This window comes from Schistocerca cancellata, chromosome 2 (assembly GCF_023864275.1).
Source record: "Schistocerca cancellata isolate TAMUIC-IGC-003103 chromosome 2, iqSchCanc2.1, whole genome shotgun sequence".
NCBI classification, from domain to species: Eukaryota; Metazoa; Arthropoda; class Insecta; order Orthoptera; family Acrididae; genus Schistocerca; species Schistocerca cancellata.
The window spans coordinates 77,069,742-77,087,900 of record NC_064627.1 but is presented as its reverse complement, the minus strand read 5'-3'; the positions used below and the strand labels follow the sequence as shown (position 1 = coordinate 77,087,900).

Here is an 18,159-nt window from a genome sequence, read left to right as displayed (position 1 = left end):
TCAATTCTTTTGCTTTTCTGATTTTTTGTTACAGGAGTCAGTCCAATTGTTCACCGGTTCTTTCTCCCATTCTTCTGTAGAATTTTTGATACATCAAATTTTTGGATGTGGGCTTTTTTGTGGTGAACTCTCTTTGGGAAAAATTTTACTCTGATTCATGTAAGGTAGTGGTCCGAATCGATGTTTGCACCTCATTGGACTTTGACATTATGGGTGGTTCTGTAGTGGGCATGGGAGATGGCTATGTTACTGATCTGGTATTCACCGAGTTGTTGGATTGGTGATCGCCATGTTTTCTGTTTGTGTGCGGGTTTTCTGAAGTGGGTAGACATAATCTTGAGGTCAAATTGTTGGCAGATATCAACCAGCCATGTGTCTCTTATTATATTCATTCCTCTTTAATGCATTCTTAAGGAGATTGAGCTACCTTGGTAGGCTTTCTTCATCTGATACTGCACGGGCCCTGTGGTGACAGCCTCATGCTGTGAAGAATGATGAAAATGGGCAGGCACAAACCAATGTGGGTGGCTCTTCCATACACACTACATCCCAAAGTGTCATTTACTTTGTGCTTCACTAGGACAACCAAAAAACATGAGTTGGGAATGAATGGAGGATGTGTAAGAGCTTCCCAGCAAAACTTCTGCAGTGCACTCAAAACAATCTTGGCAACAGGTTGTTTTCTGACAGTCCCAATCTCTCTCCATGCAGTTTTCATATTTTTGGAGCTATCAATTTGCTTCAGATGAAGTGGAGATGTGCAAGCTTGCGTGAAATCATGATTCTGTAGGCAACCACAAATATTTTTCCATGAAGGCGCTGACCACATTGCCTCACAGTGGGATAAATGTATTAAGAATTATGGTGGTTACTTTTGAAATAACAAGCAGTTTACTTACTTTTTTCCATCTGTCTCATTTCCCTTTGACTGCTTCTTATAGCAACGTTCATGGAAATCACCCATCATACTGCTGTAGTCACCCACAGGATACAAGTCTTGTCTTGTAAGACAAAGAATCACTTACACACATCAATGACTGGACATAACATCTAAAGAATTGCTCAAGTTCTCCTTAGGAATGGCTTCCTTACTCTCGCCTGATTCTTAGGAGTGGGTAGACATAGTGTCTTGGGCTCAAGCAGACTAATCTTTATGCTGTGTTACAACCAAAAAAAGTCTCCAAATTTGAATGTCTGACAGTAAGGAAACAACAGTCGCATGAGTACCAAGATGGAAACCATAATCAATCTCATGGGTAAAGAGATTAGCAATGTGGTGCAATTAGTTCTGGAAAAAAGAGTCAATTTTGCATCACACTGGCTACTATACCTGGAAACATATTTGGAAAACATGCCACGCACTCACCAAAGCCATTCCACTGAAAATGAACGTCCTAAAAGCAGAAAGAGTTGCTATTCAAGAACTATGGAATAATCTTGCATAAGTAATTTTACCTGCAGACAAAGGAAATGCACTTGTACTACTTCCATTGTCAAACTACAATTGCAAAATGCACAACTTATAGAAAATTTAAAGGAGACCTGACAGACAGAATTAAAATAAAGGCCTTCAAGTTATACAGCAGTTCATGCAGAAGGAAATAGTCAAAAATATACAGCCACAAATTCTTCTACAGCCTATTGTACATAGGTAATGCAGGTGCACTTATGTGGCAGCTGATCAAAAACGTAACAGCAGTATTAAGCCACTACATGACTAAATGTCAGCAGCACATCATTCAATCACGGCAGGAACTACAGCTTTGCAACCAGGTCCTTACGTTGAGCTCTGATGCAATCTCCCTTTCACCAGTGTCCTGGTTTCTGATTCCCTCAAGCAGATTAGAAGTGCAGTATCATAATGAATTGATTTGAACTTGTCTTCACATCTACATCCTCTCTCTTCAATGGCAACCATTATGAAAAAGTGGACAGTGTTGCCATGGGACACCATCTTCCACTGGTAGTGCCAAATTTCTTCATGGAAGATTTCAAAGAAAAATCTCTGAAAAAAGCTGCACTCAAACCCACATGGATCTTTGGATATGTTGATGACGCATTTGTGTTGTGGTTGCATGGACATGAAAAGCTTCAAGAGTTCCTTCAACATCTGAACTCTCTGCACCTCAGCATCAAATTCACCATAGAGGTGAATTTGGATCCCTGAGTCAAGTGCAAAATTCTAGTAGTATCCCGTGAAGCTGCTAGGTAAGGGGCACTGTCAAAATATCATGTTTCATAAATGACTCCACCTGGCTGGACACCTGAGAGCCACACAGATATTAGTGCTGTTACTGACACTAAACTTCTTGAGATTCACTTTCAAGGATATCTTAACCGAGTTCTCATATAGCATTCTAAATTTGGAACTGCCAATATGAGCTATATAGTAAGAAATTTTTTCAATGCAGCTCATGATGAATTACTGTGGCACTGCATAATATTTTTGGGAAATGAACACCAAACCATAACAGTCTTCAGGAAACAGAAAGCAATAATAAGAATAATGGCAACATGTAAGCAGCAGGGCACCAAGTAAATCTTTAAGAATCAAAAATCTTATCATTTCCTGCATTTCTATATTTGGAGTATTCTCTATGATTGTACCACCATAATTAACAATGAAATACACATTAGTCACTGCAACACAAGCTCATGTCTAAAAGGTGTCTATCATGCAGGAACAAAACTGTGCAATAGATTACATATATAACCTCTTTCCAAACTACTTGTTTGAAAAAACACCTGTGGCATTCTATCTACTCAGTTTTACAGTACCTCAAGCATGAAAACATGAAGTCATCCACGTAACTCTACAAATAAATTGTAAGTATATGTGAACCAATTCTTACTCAAACCTGTAACAATTCATTATATGGTAACCAATTTGTAACATTAATTTAGATGACATATACTTCTAAGTTGTGAAACCAATGTGTGAAAAGATTTTCTGTTCAACATCTTGAGCATGATATAAGTGTTGGAAAAAGACTTATATGGGCAGAAAATAAGAAAATAAAAATAAAATAAAAAACTTTGAAATCTACATAGACAACACACAAAATGATACAGAAGACATTACATAGATTTTAATATTAAGTTGGTCCACCCCTGGTAGCTGAGTGATCAGCATGACGGAATGTCATGCCTAACCTCCTAGGTTCGATTCCCGGCTGGGTCGGAGATTTTCTCCACTCAGGGACTGGGTGTTGTGTTGTCCTTATCATCATCATTTCATCCCCATCGATACGCAAGTCGCCGAAGTGGCGTCAACTCTAAAGACTTGCACCAGGCAACCGGTCTACCTGACGGGAGGTCCTAGCCACATGGCACTATTATTATTAGTATTAACTTTCCCATTCTTGTGTATTACAACTGTAAAACAGACTTGTTCCATGTCACAGTAAGATGTTGCAATTATAATCCTAGGAACAAGCATATAACTAAGCAAATGACCTCTGACATACCATCATACACACCAATGGACAACTCAGATTCACATAATATTTCAAAGTTTCTCTATTCTTGTCTCCATTTTTTTCCCAATTAAAATGCTCTCCCAGTTTTCTGTTTTCAGTAGTACTCCCAAAAGATATAGATTTTCTGGTTTTAAAAACAATACTGATATTCCACAAATTGTTTTCAATTTATGAGAATTCTGATGATTGTTTACTCGATCATCATTTTTCCCACTGTTCCATGAAAGGTGACAGGAAGAGAATTTTTGTAATGATTATTTTACCTAAATAATTTATAAACAAGAACTCCCCAGGAGCATTTCACTGCTTTAAATAATGACTTTATGCCTAGATATTATGAGTAATAATGCTTCTACACAAAAGGTAATAGAAATTATTGCTGAAATGTTCTGTTAATACAATTGGTAAGGGCAGTTTGTTTGGCTGTAGTCATTTGTCATTGCCAAGTCTGAGATATGTAATAATATTTACTTTTGAAGAGAATGAGGTGAAATTAGTTCACAACTACTACACAAGACAATAATCAATAGTCACAATTTATCCAATAAATTACACACAGTTAATGACTTTGTGAATGCCCAAGTGGCAAAGTTGGTCCAAATACTATAACCTAAACCAAAATCAAGCATTCAGGTAGCACTGCACCATCATAATTACCAACATTTGAGAAGTATATAAACAAAAATAATCAGTTTTTGAAAATATAAGGGGATAGATAAAAAAATCTACCCATCACATGACAGCAGGAGGAAACACATAAAAAATGTTAAGGAAATGTGCAAGCTTTTAGAGCCAGTGGCTCCTGGGAAGGAAGAGGGATGAAGGAAAAGGACTGGCAAGATTTAGGAAATGGGTAGAGTTATCAAAAGGTTGTTCAGAACTCCTGGTCAGAGGAGAAATACTGGATGGGATGAGAAGGAAAGACAATGTTGGGGAGTGCATTGGACAAGATTTTGAAACCTGACAAGTTAAAAGTTGAACATAGGGTGAAAAGGAAGAGAGAGATTACTGATAAAATATCATGCAAGAGTTAATAACAACACAAAACTAAGAGCATTGTAGATGGTAATCATGTGAGGGACATGTGGGTGGAGAGGGGGTGAAGGGGAATAAACAGGCCAGAAAATAAAAGATATAAAAACTAAAAGGGAGTGAAGAAAGGAACAGTTACTAAAAACAAAAGCTAAGACCAAATAAATTTTCATAAATTGAGGCTGGGTGGAAGGCAAGAACCAAGGGACACATAATGCTGGTTCCTACTTGTGTAGTTCTGAAAAACTGCCATCAGAGGGGAGAATCCAGATGGTGTGTGTGTGTGTGTGTGTGTGTGTGTGTGTGTGTGGTGAAACAGGCATAAAGATCATGACTGTCATGTTGTAGAGTTGTAGAGAATGCTCTGCAACAGGATATTGTATGTTGCCAGTATACATCCTCTGTCTATGCCCATTCATCCTAAATGATAACTTGGTGGTAGTCATACCAATGTACAAGGTCAAACAGCATTTTTACTGGTATGTGTCATGTGTCATTTCACTAATGGCTCTCTCTTTAGTAGTATATGTTTTTCCAGATATGGGGCTCCTATAGGTGATGGCAGGAAGGTGGATAGAGCAAGTCCTACAGAGGTGACAGTCACAGGGGTAGGAGCCAAATTATAGGAAAATGGTTGCAGATGGAGGATAGAGTCTAGACTGGGATACTGCAGGGATTTGGGGTGAGTAGGGGTTGAAAAGTATTCTGGATGTGATGGACAAAAAGTCAAACAGAACTGACCATATCTCAGGACATGATTTTAGGAAGTCATAGCCTTGTCAAAGTAGCTGATTAATACATTCAAGACGAGAACAGTATTGAGTGAGAAGAGGTGTACTCCTAAGTTGTTTTTTTGGAGGGATCAGCAGTACCAGGATTGGATGTAATAGCCCAGGAAATCTGCTTTTCAACTAGGTTGATGGAATAATTACATCCAGACTGAGTTGAGAATGTTGATGTATTGCTGTATAGAGTCTGCATATGAACAAATTTGTTTGCCTTGAATGCCAAGGCTATACAGGAGGGAACATCTGACATGAACAGGATGGAAACTGCTAAGTAGTATGTACTGTTGCTTGTAAGTTGGTTTAATATGAACAGAAGTGTTTCCTATGCTAAGACTCCTACTGCTGTTACTGTCACCACTGTAACACTTGCCTATGCAGTCTCAGTGAGGATAATGTCACCATCAACCAAAGTAGCATCAAATTAAGAATAGAATCATGTGAAATCTAATTGGGAAAATGTATTTAGAGTGTCCAAAAATTTTAGTAGATGAACCTTACCATGAGTCCACATGGGGAAGGTGTCATCAATGTATCTAAACCAAACCAGGGACTGAAGGCTATTCCAGGAAAGCCCTTTCCAAGCAACCCATGGACAGGGTGACATAGGAAGGAGCCATCCTGGTTCCCTTGGCTGTGCCTCTGATCAGTCTGTATGTCTGCCCCTCAAAGGTTAAGTTGCTGTTCATACACTTACAAGCTTATACTGAAAATACTATGTGATGGTGCAGAATGTGACTACGGTTTGCAAAATATTTTGAACGGGGGTGGGGTATGCCATAATTTATCTCTGAGTGGATACGTCCTTCTCTTCATGTGCTATTATGGGATCTTTTCCATTCTAACAGTCACTGCATTTCAGAATCTGTCTGTGTTTTCAGAGGCATGGAATGTACCTGCTTTTTTAAATTTCATATTCTATAACTTATACATTGTTGTGCCAACTGAGGAGTGCAACAGAACTTACATATGCAAAGAGTTTGCTTTAGTATTCTCACAAAAAGATCTTTCTTACATTGTTAGTAACTACTGTTCTAAGGTGTCACCACTATAGGTGGGAATGCAAATAGCACGTCACCTACTGCAAAAATGTGAATGAGCAGGAAAAGTGCCAACTAGAAAAGTACATTTTATACCTTAGTACCTCCTAGTCAGTTTCCTAAAAATATGGCTATTGTATGGCTTTCTAGCTCATGAAGGTGTACTTATGGCAAGTGAATAGTACAATAGTACAAGTTTGAATTAAGAGCTTTTCTCTCCTAAACATTTGCAACTACTGTTGTAAGAACTCTGCAGCTGATACATATTTAAGAACAGAGTTGCAGATACTGCTATGGATAATACCCACCACAATTCATAGTACATTTGTTCTAAAGTGCAAGTTGTGCATTCCACAGTATTCTGCTCAATGTAACTCAATATTTGCTGGAACTGTGAAAACAATAACATATCACAAATTCCACTTCCTAATTACACTGTTGTGCAAAACTTAAGGACAAATGTAACTTTCACATGATCTGTCACTGTGAAGTAACAGAGTTTGATGAAACTTGGACCCGACATACAAAGAACTGCTACATTACCATGAAGAAGGTAAGTGAAATAAATATGCAAGAGGCAAACAGAAATGACACTTTTGTTCAAAGACAATAATCATACTAAATTCACTGCAATTAATGATGGTCCCCTGGATGTTACAAAAAGCAGGACAAGATTCTTAGTAGGGTGTCTGATCACAACAGATGGTGATTGATGCATGTTCAGCAACATGCTCCCACATTGGCCACAAGGTTATTAAGAAGTTCTTGTGATAAGTGTAGTGCACCAGTTTGGATGTGCACTGTCCTTACTTCTATGCTTAAGTGAAATCAGGTAAGCCCTGTTTATGTGAATAATTTTTGTAATCAGTTCATGTTAAAAATGTGTATTAAAATGTGTTTCTTTTTTTGTTTGTTACATGTGTTTGTGGAAGTTTCCAAGACAGTGTTCCAGTAGTGTTCCCCCTGTGTCTGGCTGTGCAGGACACTTAATGCAATAGAGCTGAAAGCTGTATGAGCAAGAGCATCACTCAACCATTGTTAAAATTCTATGGATTTATTATTAAAGAATTGTGTGTAAAATGTAGAGAATTCTAGTTGGATTTCCAAACTGTAGAGATGTTAACATTAATGAAAAATAAAACATTCAGTCCATCATTAAAATTCTGTTGACATTGTACTCTTTATTTGATTAAGGTAGTGAAGAATTATTTTTATGAACACTGACTCAGCTGAAATGTCCGCAGAATCTTCAAGTTGTAAGGCAATATTGAAATGCATCATGAAACAGAAGAAACTGCTGAAGACATTTCTCATGATTAAACTGTGTTTTCTGAAAAGTTTTGTATCGCACAATTCATGAAGTTGGAGCACATTGAATTTTTCATGAATTTGATTCTAGGACTGTTTTGAGGGAAACAGCCTTAATAACAGTGATACAATTAATTTCAGAAAGGCAAAAAGTGACAAGTTGAATTTTCAAAAGTACTTTATGATAAATAATTGAAGAGCTTGATTATCAGAAAGTGCTCGGGGTCAATTTTGATCTATGTGGTGACTAATCATCAATCTCTTATAAGTTAAGCACGAAAACTTTATCATTCATTTCACAAGATTTTAACTATTGCAGCAAACTAGAAGGGACTTTCAAATCTAATTGAAGGCATAAACCATGTTAAATTATGTTACAGCAACTATTTATGATAAATGGTGTTTAAACACTGTAAGTTAATTGTTATGCTACAGCACAGCTAAATAATATCGTTGGCAGCCAGAGTTTTGCTAACTCGATGATGCATTGTTTCACATGACATTATACAGCTAGAGACTTACAGCACTGCAATATAAGCCACGGTTTGAACCTTCCCTTCTCTGTATGTCAGAAAAATGATCATGCATAATGTTGTAATCCAGTATTTAATGGGGTGGGGTACCTCATAGGGCATTCCATTCCTCCACTAGCACAGATGACAACTGGATGGTTGCTCGTACATGTGGACATACTGCAACATATCTCCCCAACACATCCCACAACTGGTCAATGGATTTTAAGTCAGGGGTATGGGGAGGCCATTCCATTTGTCATGTAACTCTTTGTTCCAAAAGTTCCTCCACCTGCACTGTTTGATGCAGTCATGCTCTGTCATTCACCAAAATGAAGTCACGGCCAAATGCACCCTTCAAATGACACACATGGAGGGGATGTACAGAATCACAATAATATTGACTTATATTCATTCATACATTTTGAGGACAACACACTCATGCAACATTATGCCTCCACACACTGTAAAACCTGGACTACAAAACAACCCAGCAATGCTCATGGATGCATTGTGTGTTCCCACCTTTCACCATATGAGATTACATCGATCATTGTCGAACATGAACATTTTAGTGGTCTGGATATTATGGTGTGGGGAGGCATAATGTTGCATTGTTGTATTGACCTCCAAATCTTCGAACACAAGTCACTCACTGATCACTACTTTAGCAACACTGTACTTCTTCCCCATGTGAATGTTTTCCACAGTTCATCCAGCCCTGACTTCATATTTATGGATGGCAATATGTGACTTCATTGAGTTGTGCAGGTGCAGGAGAGCTCCTGGAATGGGAAGATATTCAGTGAATAAACTGGCTTGCTGGTTCCTCCCTTCAACCCCTTCCTTACACATTGGCTTTCTCTCTCTCTCTCTCTCTCTCTCTCTCTCTCTCTCTCTCTGTCTCTCTCTCTCTCTCTCTCTGTCTCTCTCTCTCTCTCACACACACACACACACACACACACACACACACAAGCAATCACATCTAATGTACACGACAGCCATCTCCAGCAGCTCAGACCAGAATGCAATTGTCTTGTGGAATGGAAGCAGAATATGAACGAAGTGAGAAAAGAATGCTGTCTGGTGGAGTGTGCAGGGACTAGACTGCCACAGCGGCAGCATCAGTAGGTTGTGGGACATGGAGGTAGGGAGGTTGTGGGGGCAGGAGGAGGGGGGGGGGGATTGAGCAGAAAATAAGAGGGGTAGGGAAAGGTGGGTGGGTGCATTGGCAGAGGGTGGCACACAAAGAGGGTTAGAGATGAGAATAACAATGAGATGATATGACATATGGGGTGAAAACTGTCGGGTGGAGGCTGTGGGGACACTAAGTTACCATAGGTAGAGGCCAGGATATTTTTGGAACTGGAGAATGTATTGTAAGGATAACTTTCATCTGTGCAGTTCAGAAAAGCTGGTTGTTGAGTGGAGGATCCAGATGGCTCAGGTAGTGAAACAGTCATTGATTTCAAGAATGTTATGTTCATCTGCGTGTTGTACCTTTGAGTGGTCTACTTTGTTCTTGACCACAGTTTGGCAGTGACCATTCATCCTGATGGATAGCTGGTGGATAGTCATACCAATTAAAAAAGCTGTGCTGCGATAGTACATGACATGGCTGTTTTCACAAGTGGATCGGCCTCTGATGGAGTACGATAAGCTTGCGACAGGACTGCAATAGGAAGTTTATACTTTTTTTTATTAAAAATGAAACTCCTTCAGCTGTACTTAAGATTTCATATTTATCTGGCTACTACTTTTGACATTGTGTCAATGCCATCTTCAAGCTCATACACTTTGATGAAACCAGTTGTGTGAGGCTGAGTACTAGAAGTCTGCGATGAGACCAATAAATGCTGTACATGGATGGTGGGCAGTAACTAGTATAAATAGGAAGTGTTAAGTGGGTGGACTGGGCAGGTCTTGCATCTAGGTCCTCCACAGGGATATGATCATTGGGGCAAGGGCTTGGGATTGGGAGTGGTATAGGATGGACTAGAACATTGTGGAGGTTGGGTAGGCGATGGAACACCAGTTTCAGAGTGGTGGGAAGAATTTTGGGTAGGATGTACATCATTTCAGGGCATGATAATAGGTAATCAAAGCCCTGGTGAAGGACGTAATTCAGTTGCCTACAGTCCAGGGTGTATGGGAGACAAAGGGAGCATTTTCTGTGGCTAGTTCCTGGGGGTGGTGGGAGGATTGGGGGTGTGAAGGGAAATACCACAAGAGATGTGTTTATGGACTCAGTATGCAGGGTAGCACCTGTCTGTGAAGCCCTGTCAAGACCCTCAGCACACTGGGCAAGGGAGTTCTTGTCACTTCAGGTACACTGTCTCTGTGGGGCCAGGTGGTACGGGAGGGCTTTTATTGATGTGGAAGGGATGACAGCTGTTGAAAGGCAGGTACTGTTCTCCACTCCCAAAGTTATCCTGGTCTCAACCTATGACAACATACTGTCTCACACCTTCCACCAAACAGTTTCCACCTCCTCTGTCCTATCAACTCCTCCGTATTCTCATCTCCCACCCTCTTTGTGTGCTGCCTTCTTCCAATGCACCTGCCCATCTTTCTATACTCCTCTCCTTTTACCCTCCTTACCCGTCCCCTCCTCCCACCATCCTACCCCACAGCCTCCAAATGCTGCACCTGTGGGCAGTCTACGCCCTGCACACACAATGTCTCCCCCCCCCCCCCCCATCCCCTGTACACTGCTATCCCTTCCCCTTCCCCCTCCACTTCCCCTTCCGCACTCCCTCCAGATTGCTACTTCCATTTAACGTGACTGTTGCATTCTGGTCTGAGTTGCCAAAGATGGTGGTCATGTGTGCATGAGGAGTGCTTCCTTGTGTGAATGAATGTGTGTGTTTCTCTTTCTTTTTCTGATGAATGTTGTGGCCATGCATCATCTTTACAGTGAGTAGCATTCTAACTTTCCCTTACACTGCTGATATTCCAGCCTGGAGTTTCCATTGTTTGATTTTGCCTAATGACTTTTCTTCCATCCCACAACCCTACGATGTTTGCCTTTATTCTCTACAGCATTACTCTTCTCAGCATCCATTCTTTCGTTTCTTTCGTGTGTTTAGTTTCTGTCCTTTCCTGTGTTTAGTTTATTCACAACCTTCCAAAATGCACACACTTCCAAATTACACTTTATCAATAATCGTCAGTGCACAACACATGACTCCATGACTGTAGGGAATTTTGATGCAGCATCTGATGCCCCAAATACTTCATACCAATAATTTTATTTCTTCCTGTTGATCTCGCTTCATCTCCCATCCCCTTGTACTTTCGCATTTTACTTTCCACACCTATCCATGCCACACAAATTTGTGATCCTCAAACTAACTGATCTCCCTTCCCCCTCTCTTCCCCTATCGCAATACATACATAGTCCCATACATCAACCATTTATTTTTGCTCATGTTTCTGTATGTTTTTAACTTATTTGTGAGTATTTCCACCTGGTTTCATGCTGTTTCAAGTACTTTAGCATAGTTGAGTGTACTCTTACATATCCGTGCATATTTTTGCATGTTTTCACATATTTTTTGTGTGTCTTTTCTGTTATCCAGCTCACCTCACAACCATCTAACACCTAGTTTTGCCCATTTCTGCATCATTCCCACTTTCCTTACGCTATCCCTGCCACAATAGACACCTGCTCTATCTTTCTGCACCTGTTCAGAAAAGTATCCCTTTGCCCAGTCCCATATTCTGTTTCTCAAATGCTGCCTGAACCAAACCCCAAACGGTCTACAAACAGAAATTCCTTTCTCTAGATCCCACTCCTTCTTTCATTATGACCTTCACTTTTTCAGAATCAGCCGGTCCCTGGCTTTCACAAATCTGGTACTGCAAAAACACATCTCAATGGCACAGACATCTCAGAACCACATCTACTCCCTCTGCAAGATACTGCTACTGTGCAATTCCTGCTTTATGTATCACATCTCTGAAATTGAGTCCATTGCTCTCCAGCACTTGGGGGAGTGTTTCAGACAGCACATCCATAAGTTATCCAACTTGCTGACATCCTACTGCTGCCTCAGGGCACCACTGTCCAAACCCTATCCTAACCAGAGGTTCTTCCTTGTCAACCCACCTTAGCACCCAAACCCTGCCTAGCTGACCATTCAACTTACCAAAACTCCCCATTAAACCACCATTGAACTCTGCTTCTACCCATGCATGACAACTAATGAATCTTTATCATCCCCCCTCCCACTTAATCATCCACTGGTCACCTTCAAGGACTACAATTTGGCCTCACAATTCTTCCCCAGGTCCCTTCCTCAGAACACCAACCTTTCAGCACAAGAATGGATGGTCATACACAGCCTCAAAACAAATCCTGACTTAATCATCCTACATGCAGACAAAGGTTCCACCAGTGTTACTATGAATCACAGTGACTAACTGACAGAAGGCCTCAGCCAATTATCTGACTACTCCACCTATAAACTCTGACAGAGCGATCTCATCCCAGAAGTCCAACAAAATCTCCAATTCCTGCATAAAGCCTTAGCCCCACCCCAGAACCTCTCCCCTAAAGCCATTTCTCTTCTCACCCCTATGACACCCAAACACTCAACATCCATATGGTTCCCAAAATCCACAAACCAAACAATGCTGAGGAGTTGTTCTTTTGAGGCAGCCACAACGGTATAAATTCATTTAGAAAACTGAAGAAACTGCAGGACAGTTACTTAATTCATAATCTCTTATTGTGTACCCGACCAGTTTTGGAAAATTTGATATTCCATCATATAGTGAAAAAAAAAACAACCCCTTAATCATCTGAGGTCACCCTCACCTCATTGTTATGGAATGAAGATTCCATGTCAGAAGAATAAAAAGGACAAAAATTCAATAACAGTCATTTGCCCATGCTGGGCTTTTTGTGTTCTCAGTCGTTCAACACAGGGGAATAGTTGTTATGGAATTCTGGCCCCTTTTAATTTTGTGACACAGAACCTTTGGTTCCATGACAAAAATGGGTGAGGGTGATCTCAGACAATTAAGTGATTTTATTTTTTTACAGAATCTGATGTAACTACAAGTGTTCCAAAACTGGTCATGTACACAATAAAAGACTGAGGATCAAACAACTGTCCTGCAGTTTCCCCATTTTTCAAAACAAACAATCCTGGATGCCCCACTGTGGCAGGTAATTGTGCCCCCACCCTCAACCAACTGTCCATAATCTAGGTTCCCACATCAATAATAATCACTTCTTTCACCAACTCTCCACCATACCCACCCCTCTACCTGTCTGGATCCCTCCTCATGACTGTTGGTGCCACCTCCCTATACACCAACATCCCTCACATCCATGATCTTCCCTCTATTGAATACTATCTTTCCCATGTCCTTCAGACTCCAAACCCACTATCTCATTCCTCGTATAACTTACTATCTTTATCCTAACTCACAACTACTTCTACTCTGAAAGGAAGATATACAAACAAATTGGCGGCACAGCCCTGAGCACCTGCATGCTACCCTCCTATGCCAAACGGTTTCTGAGCCATCTACAGGAGACCTTCCTAGCCCCCCATAACAGCAAACCCCCAGTTTGACTCAGGTTCATAGATGGTATCTTCATGATGTGGACTCAGAGGCCAAGTCACCACCCTATCTTCATTCCATCACAACTTCAACACCTTTGCTCCTACCTGCTTCACCCAGCCCTCCTAAACCCAGCATACCACCTTCCTGGATGTTGAAGACCACCTCTTTGAAGGCTCCATCTACACCTCTGTCCACTTTAAACCCACCAACTACCAACAGTATCTACATTTTCACAGCTGTCCCTTCTACACCAAAAAATCTTTGTCATACATCCTGGCCAACAGGGGATGTCATATCTGCAGTGAAAAGATCTTCCTTGCCAAATATGCACGAGGGTCTCACCAATGCCTTCACAGACAGGCACTATCCTCCAAAGCTAGTCAAACAAACATATCTCTTGTGCCTTTTCCCCTTAGCCCCCCAATCCTCCCACCACCTTCAAGAAACAGACACAAAGGAGTGTCCCCTTCATTAACCAATACCACCCTGGACTGTAACAACTGGATTACATCTTTCACCATGGCTCCGATGACTTATCACCATACCCTAAAATGAATGACACCCAAGAGCCTTTCCAGCCCTCAGGAAGTGGTGTTCTGCTGCCCACCCAACCTCCATAACATCCTAGTACATCCATATGCCACTCCCAATCCCAACCCCTTGCCCTAAGGATCATATCCCTGTGCAAGACCTAAATGCAAGACCTGCCCAATCCATCCACCCAACACTTCCTATTGCAGTCCTGTCACAGGCTTATCCTACTCCATCAGAAGCCGATCCACTTGTGAAAACAGCCAAGTCATGTTCTACCACAGCACAGCTTTTTTTTATTGGTATGACTACGAACCAGCTATCCATCAGGATGAACGGCCACTGCCAAACTGTGGCCAAGAACAAAGTAGAGCACCCAAAGGCACAACATGCAGATGAACATAATGTACTTTAAATCAATGGCTGTTTCACTACCTCGGCCATCTGGATCCTCCACTCCACAGCCAGTTTTTCTGAACTGCACAGATGGAAGTTATCCTTACAACACATTCTTCAGTCCCAACAATATCCTGGCCTCTACCTACAGTGACATAGTTCTCCACACCTTCCACCTGACAGTTTCCACCCCCTACGTCCTATCATCCCCTCGTTATTCTTATTTCCTACCCTTTTTGTGTGTGCCCCCCTTTGTCACTGCACCCACCCATCTTTCTCTGCCCCTCTCCTTTTTCACTCCACCTGCCCCCCTCCACCCCCTCCAAACTTCCTTGCCCCACATCCTACTTACTCTGCCCCTATTGGCAGTCTAATCCCTGCAAATACTGCCAGACAGTGCTCTTCTATCCCTCCAACCTTGCACTGCTATGAATGTATGAGCGTTTCTCTTTTTTTTTCTGGTGAAGGGTGTGGCCTAAAGTTAATGTGTAAGTGTCTTAATTATCTGTCAGCAACTCAATGTGCTATCTTTACAGTAAGTAGCAATCTGTCCATTCCTTACATTGTTCATTTGTAACATGTTTACTCTTTATTGTTCATTTTTGCAAAAATAACAAAAAGTTAGAGTATTCTCTTACAGCTATAACTCACCAACAGAAATGAGAGCCCAGCCATAACAGTTGAACAGATAGGGAAGCCATAGTACTCCATAACAGTACCACCTACAGAAGGTCCCATAACTTCCCTGAACAAAAGGAAATTGAGTATTATTCGCATATAGCAAACATTAAACTATTTCAGAACAAAAACTATGGCATTTTTTTAAAATCTGTCATATTAATTACAGTAAATATTTAAATGAACCAACCTGTACCTGGCAACTAAGAAAGTGAAATTTAAAAAAAATTGTACATGTCATGAAACTTTTCACTTTGAAACAATGTGTGTGCTGTTTTGAACTTTCAAGCAAATTAAAAGGGTGTGCCAGACTGAACTCAACCTTGAAATCACGTATTTTACAGAAAATGTGAGCACTGCATGTGGAAGGTGAGGTTCGGAGTTTTAATCATGCACTCAGTTACAGTCTTCCAGGGAGTTTCATTTCCTCACACAAATATAAGATGAGAAATTACCACAACACCCTCCTTCCCCACAGATGATTGGGACATTAAGAAATAAAATTAAATTTATGGTTTTAGAAACAATGACTTACACTTCCAGAATGAATCTCTCTTTCTGCAATTGAATGTTACAACATTTAAAATTACCACACACCATTTGTGGATGAAGCAGTAAAGTGGGAAAGTAGTAAAAAAATATACATATACTCTGCATTTATCTTGTTTTACTATGCACTTGAATGAGCTTTCGCAATGCAGCAATTGGATTTCAAGCAGCCACAGAAGACGATGAATCATTATGAAATTTATAAATCTGGAAGTAATTATTTATGAAAAGATAAAAATCTACATCTACAGGCACAAAGTTGTTCCTGATCCATTGTCTGCACTATTAAAAGCAATATGATCTTTTTTCCTCAATACTCTAATGAATATAATTGTAAAATCCATCAATATAATAATTCTATTCATAATTATAGACATGTGCAAATAACCAATGAGAGAACTTCACTCTGCCAATAAAACCATAACCTCTGCTTACCACTGCGTTTTGTAATATTGACAAATCACCACTTGCAGCATGTTCTTCTAGGTACAATTCTACTCTTTTATATCATTACATTTTTAGTTACTTGGCAGATATATGAATTCTATAATGATTTGTTGTCACCTCCTTTCATCTATTGACTGTCTGAGGGTGAAAAAAGGGGGAATGAGAGTAGTACCTGCTCTAGAAGACACTATCAGAGTCAGGTGTGTGAGAGTGAATCAGTAAACAGGGGTAGTTTTTTTTGCTTCATAGGTTGACAGCACTGAATAAACAAGGACATGGCTTGATGTGATGCAAGAATATAATGACAAGACTTAATCTCACTGTTCTTCAGTGGGTAGTTCTATTTGTTGTTATTTTAGAATGTTTTATTGTGGAGTGCCTGATTATATGTATGAATCAAGCAAAATATGAGGGGAGTGATTTATTAATGATCTATTTGTGTAGTATTAACTTCCTTTACTTAGCCTTAGTCAAGTGTACAGGATATACAAAACATTACATGTACACAATAGCAACAAAGATAAACTAGTAAAACAATGTTAACAGTAAAGAACTCGCGCAGAATGAAGATAATTAGATAAACACATATACAAAAGCTGATTTACATAGATAAATAGAATAAAACTGTATGAGTAATAAAAATATGATGTACTATTCTGTTGATACTATGTATGCAGCAAAATGGAATAAAAACATCCTTTATCACATAGACATGACAAGGCAGTAAAGCAGTAATAAAAGAGTTACTCCAACACTTTGCCCAACACAAATGTGACACTGAGCACAAATGCTCATATGATTTTCAGAACAAAATCTCATAGAAAGTGGAAACATATAGAAGCATAGCAAGTGCTCCACAATTGGTATCACAAAAAAGGTCCTTTGCTTGCAAAAAAAAGAGGTGGAATATTTTATTTTTATCTTATGTGTATAGTTGAGAGTATGTGGAATCCAAGTTTCTGACTTTCAAAACCCTTGGGACAACTCTTTATGGCAAAAGACCACATAATTTTGCTGCTTTTTTCAGATTTTTGCCTATTGCTTGGAAACTATGCATGCTGGTGAAAATGTTACCATTACTAAAATGAAACAGCATTAAATTTTGTGTCGAATGACCTATTTAAATATCAAAATTGGTGCAGCTGTATGGCCACAATCAGTTGTCAAAGTTCAGTCATTTTAACAACTTGGCTAGAAAGTCGGTTCCAACACCTGTAACTCAAAAACAGTTACTCCAAATGACAAATGTTAAGTTATCAAAGTTGTAGAGCATGAAATTTCATGTTTCAAAAGCATCTAGTTTCTCAGTTTTAGACACTATTAACTGTTCATACACTTGAAAAACCAAAGTAATTCCATTTTGTTGTTTTTTGTAAGTCAAATTCATTCAACAAAATGAGGATTCCAATAGCAATACATATATCTGTCCCACCATCAGGTGCAAAGGTACCTATAAATCTCTCTCAACTGACATGTCATAAACAGCCAAGGCTGCCATCCCCTCTGTTCTTTTGTTATTGTTTCCATTGTTAGGCACACCCAGTCTTCGTGCATTGCAAAAGGGAGATGTTCAAAACTTCTTGAGTCTTGCAAATCAACATTTCCTCATATGAATTTACTTTTTTGTGCAGTCAGTGCATTTAAAATGAGTGCTCCAGATCACAAGGTGGTGTGTTTTATATGTGATGGCAACATGGCAGATGATGATGTGGTTAAAATGAAACATAATGGACTGGAAATACTTCTACTATCCAGTAAAGATAGGAAAATCACAACACATCACAAGTTATTAACTGGTATGGCTGAAGCTGGAGTGGACACT

General features: G+C 39.9%; 1 protein-coding gene across 1 annotated transcript in view; it reads right to left on the bottom strand.

The window, feature by feature from the left end:
* The window catches only part of LOC126150978 (MFS-type transporter SLC18B1-like), a 306,251-nt gene that overhangs the window by 26,689 nt on the left and 261,403 nt on the right, over positions 1-18,159 (bottom strand). Inside the window, exon 11 of the mRNA XM_049915911.1 lies at positions 15,315-15,408. Coding sequence (XP_049771868.1) covers positions 15,315-15,408 — 94 coding nt within the window. The remainder of the gene's footprint in view (positions 1-15,314; positions 15,409-18,159) is intronic.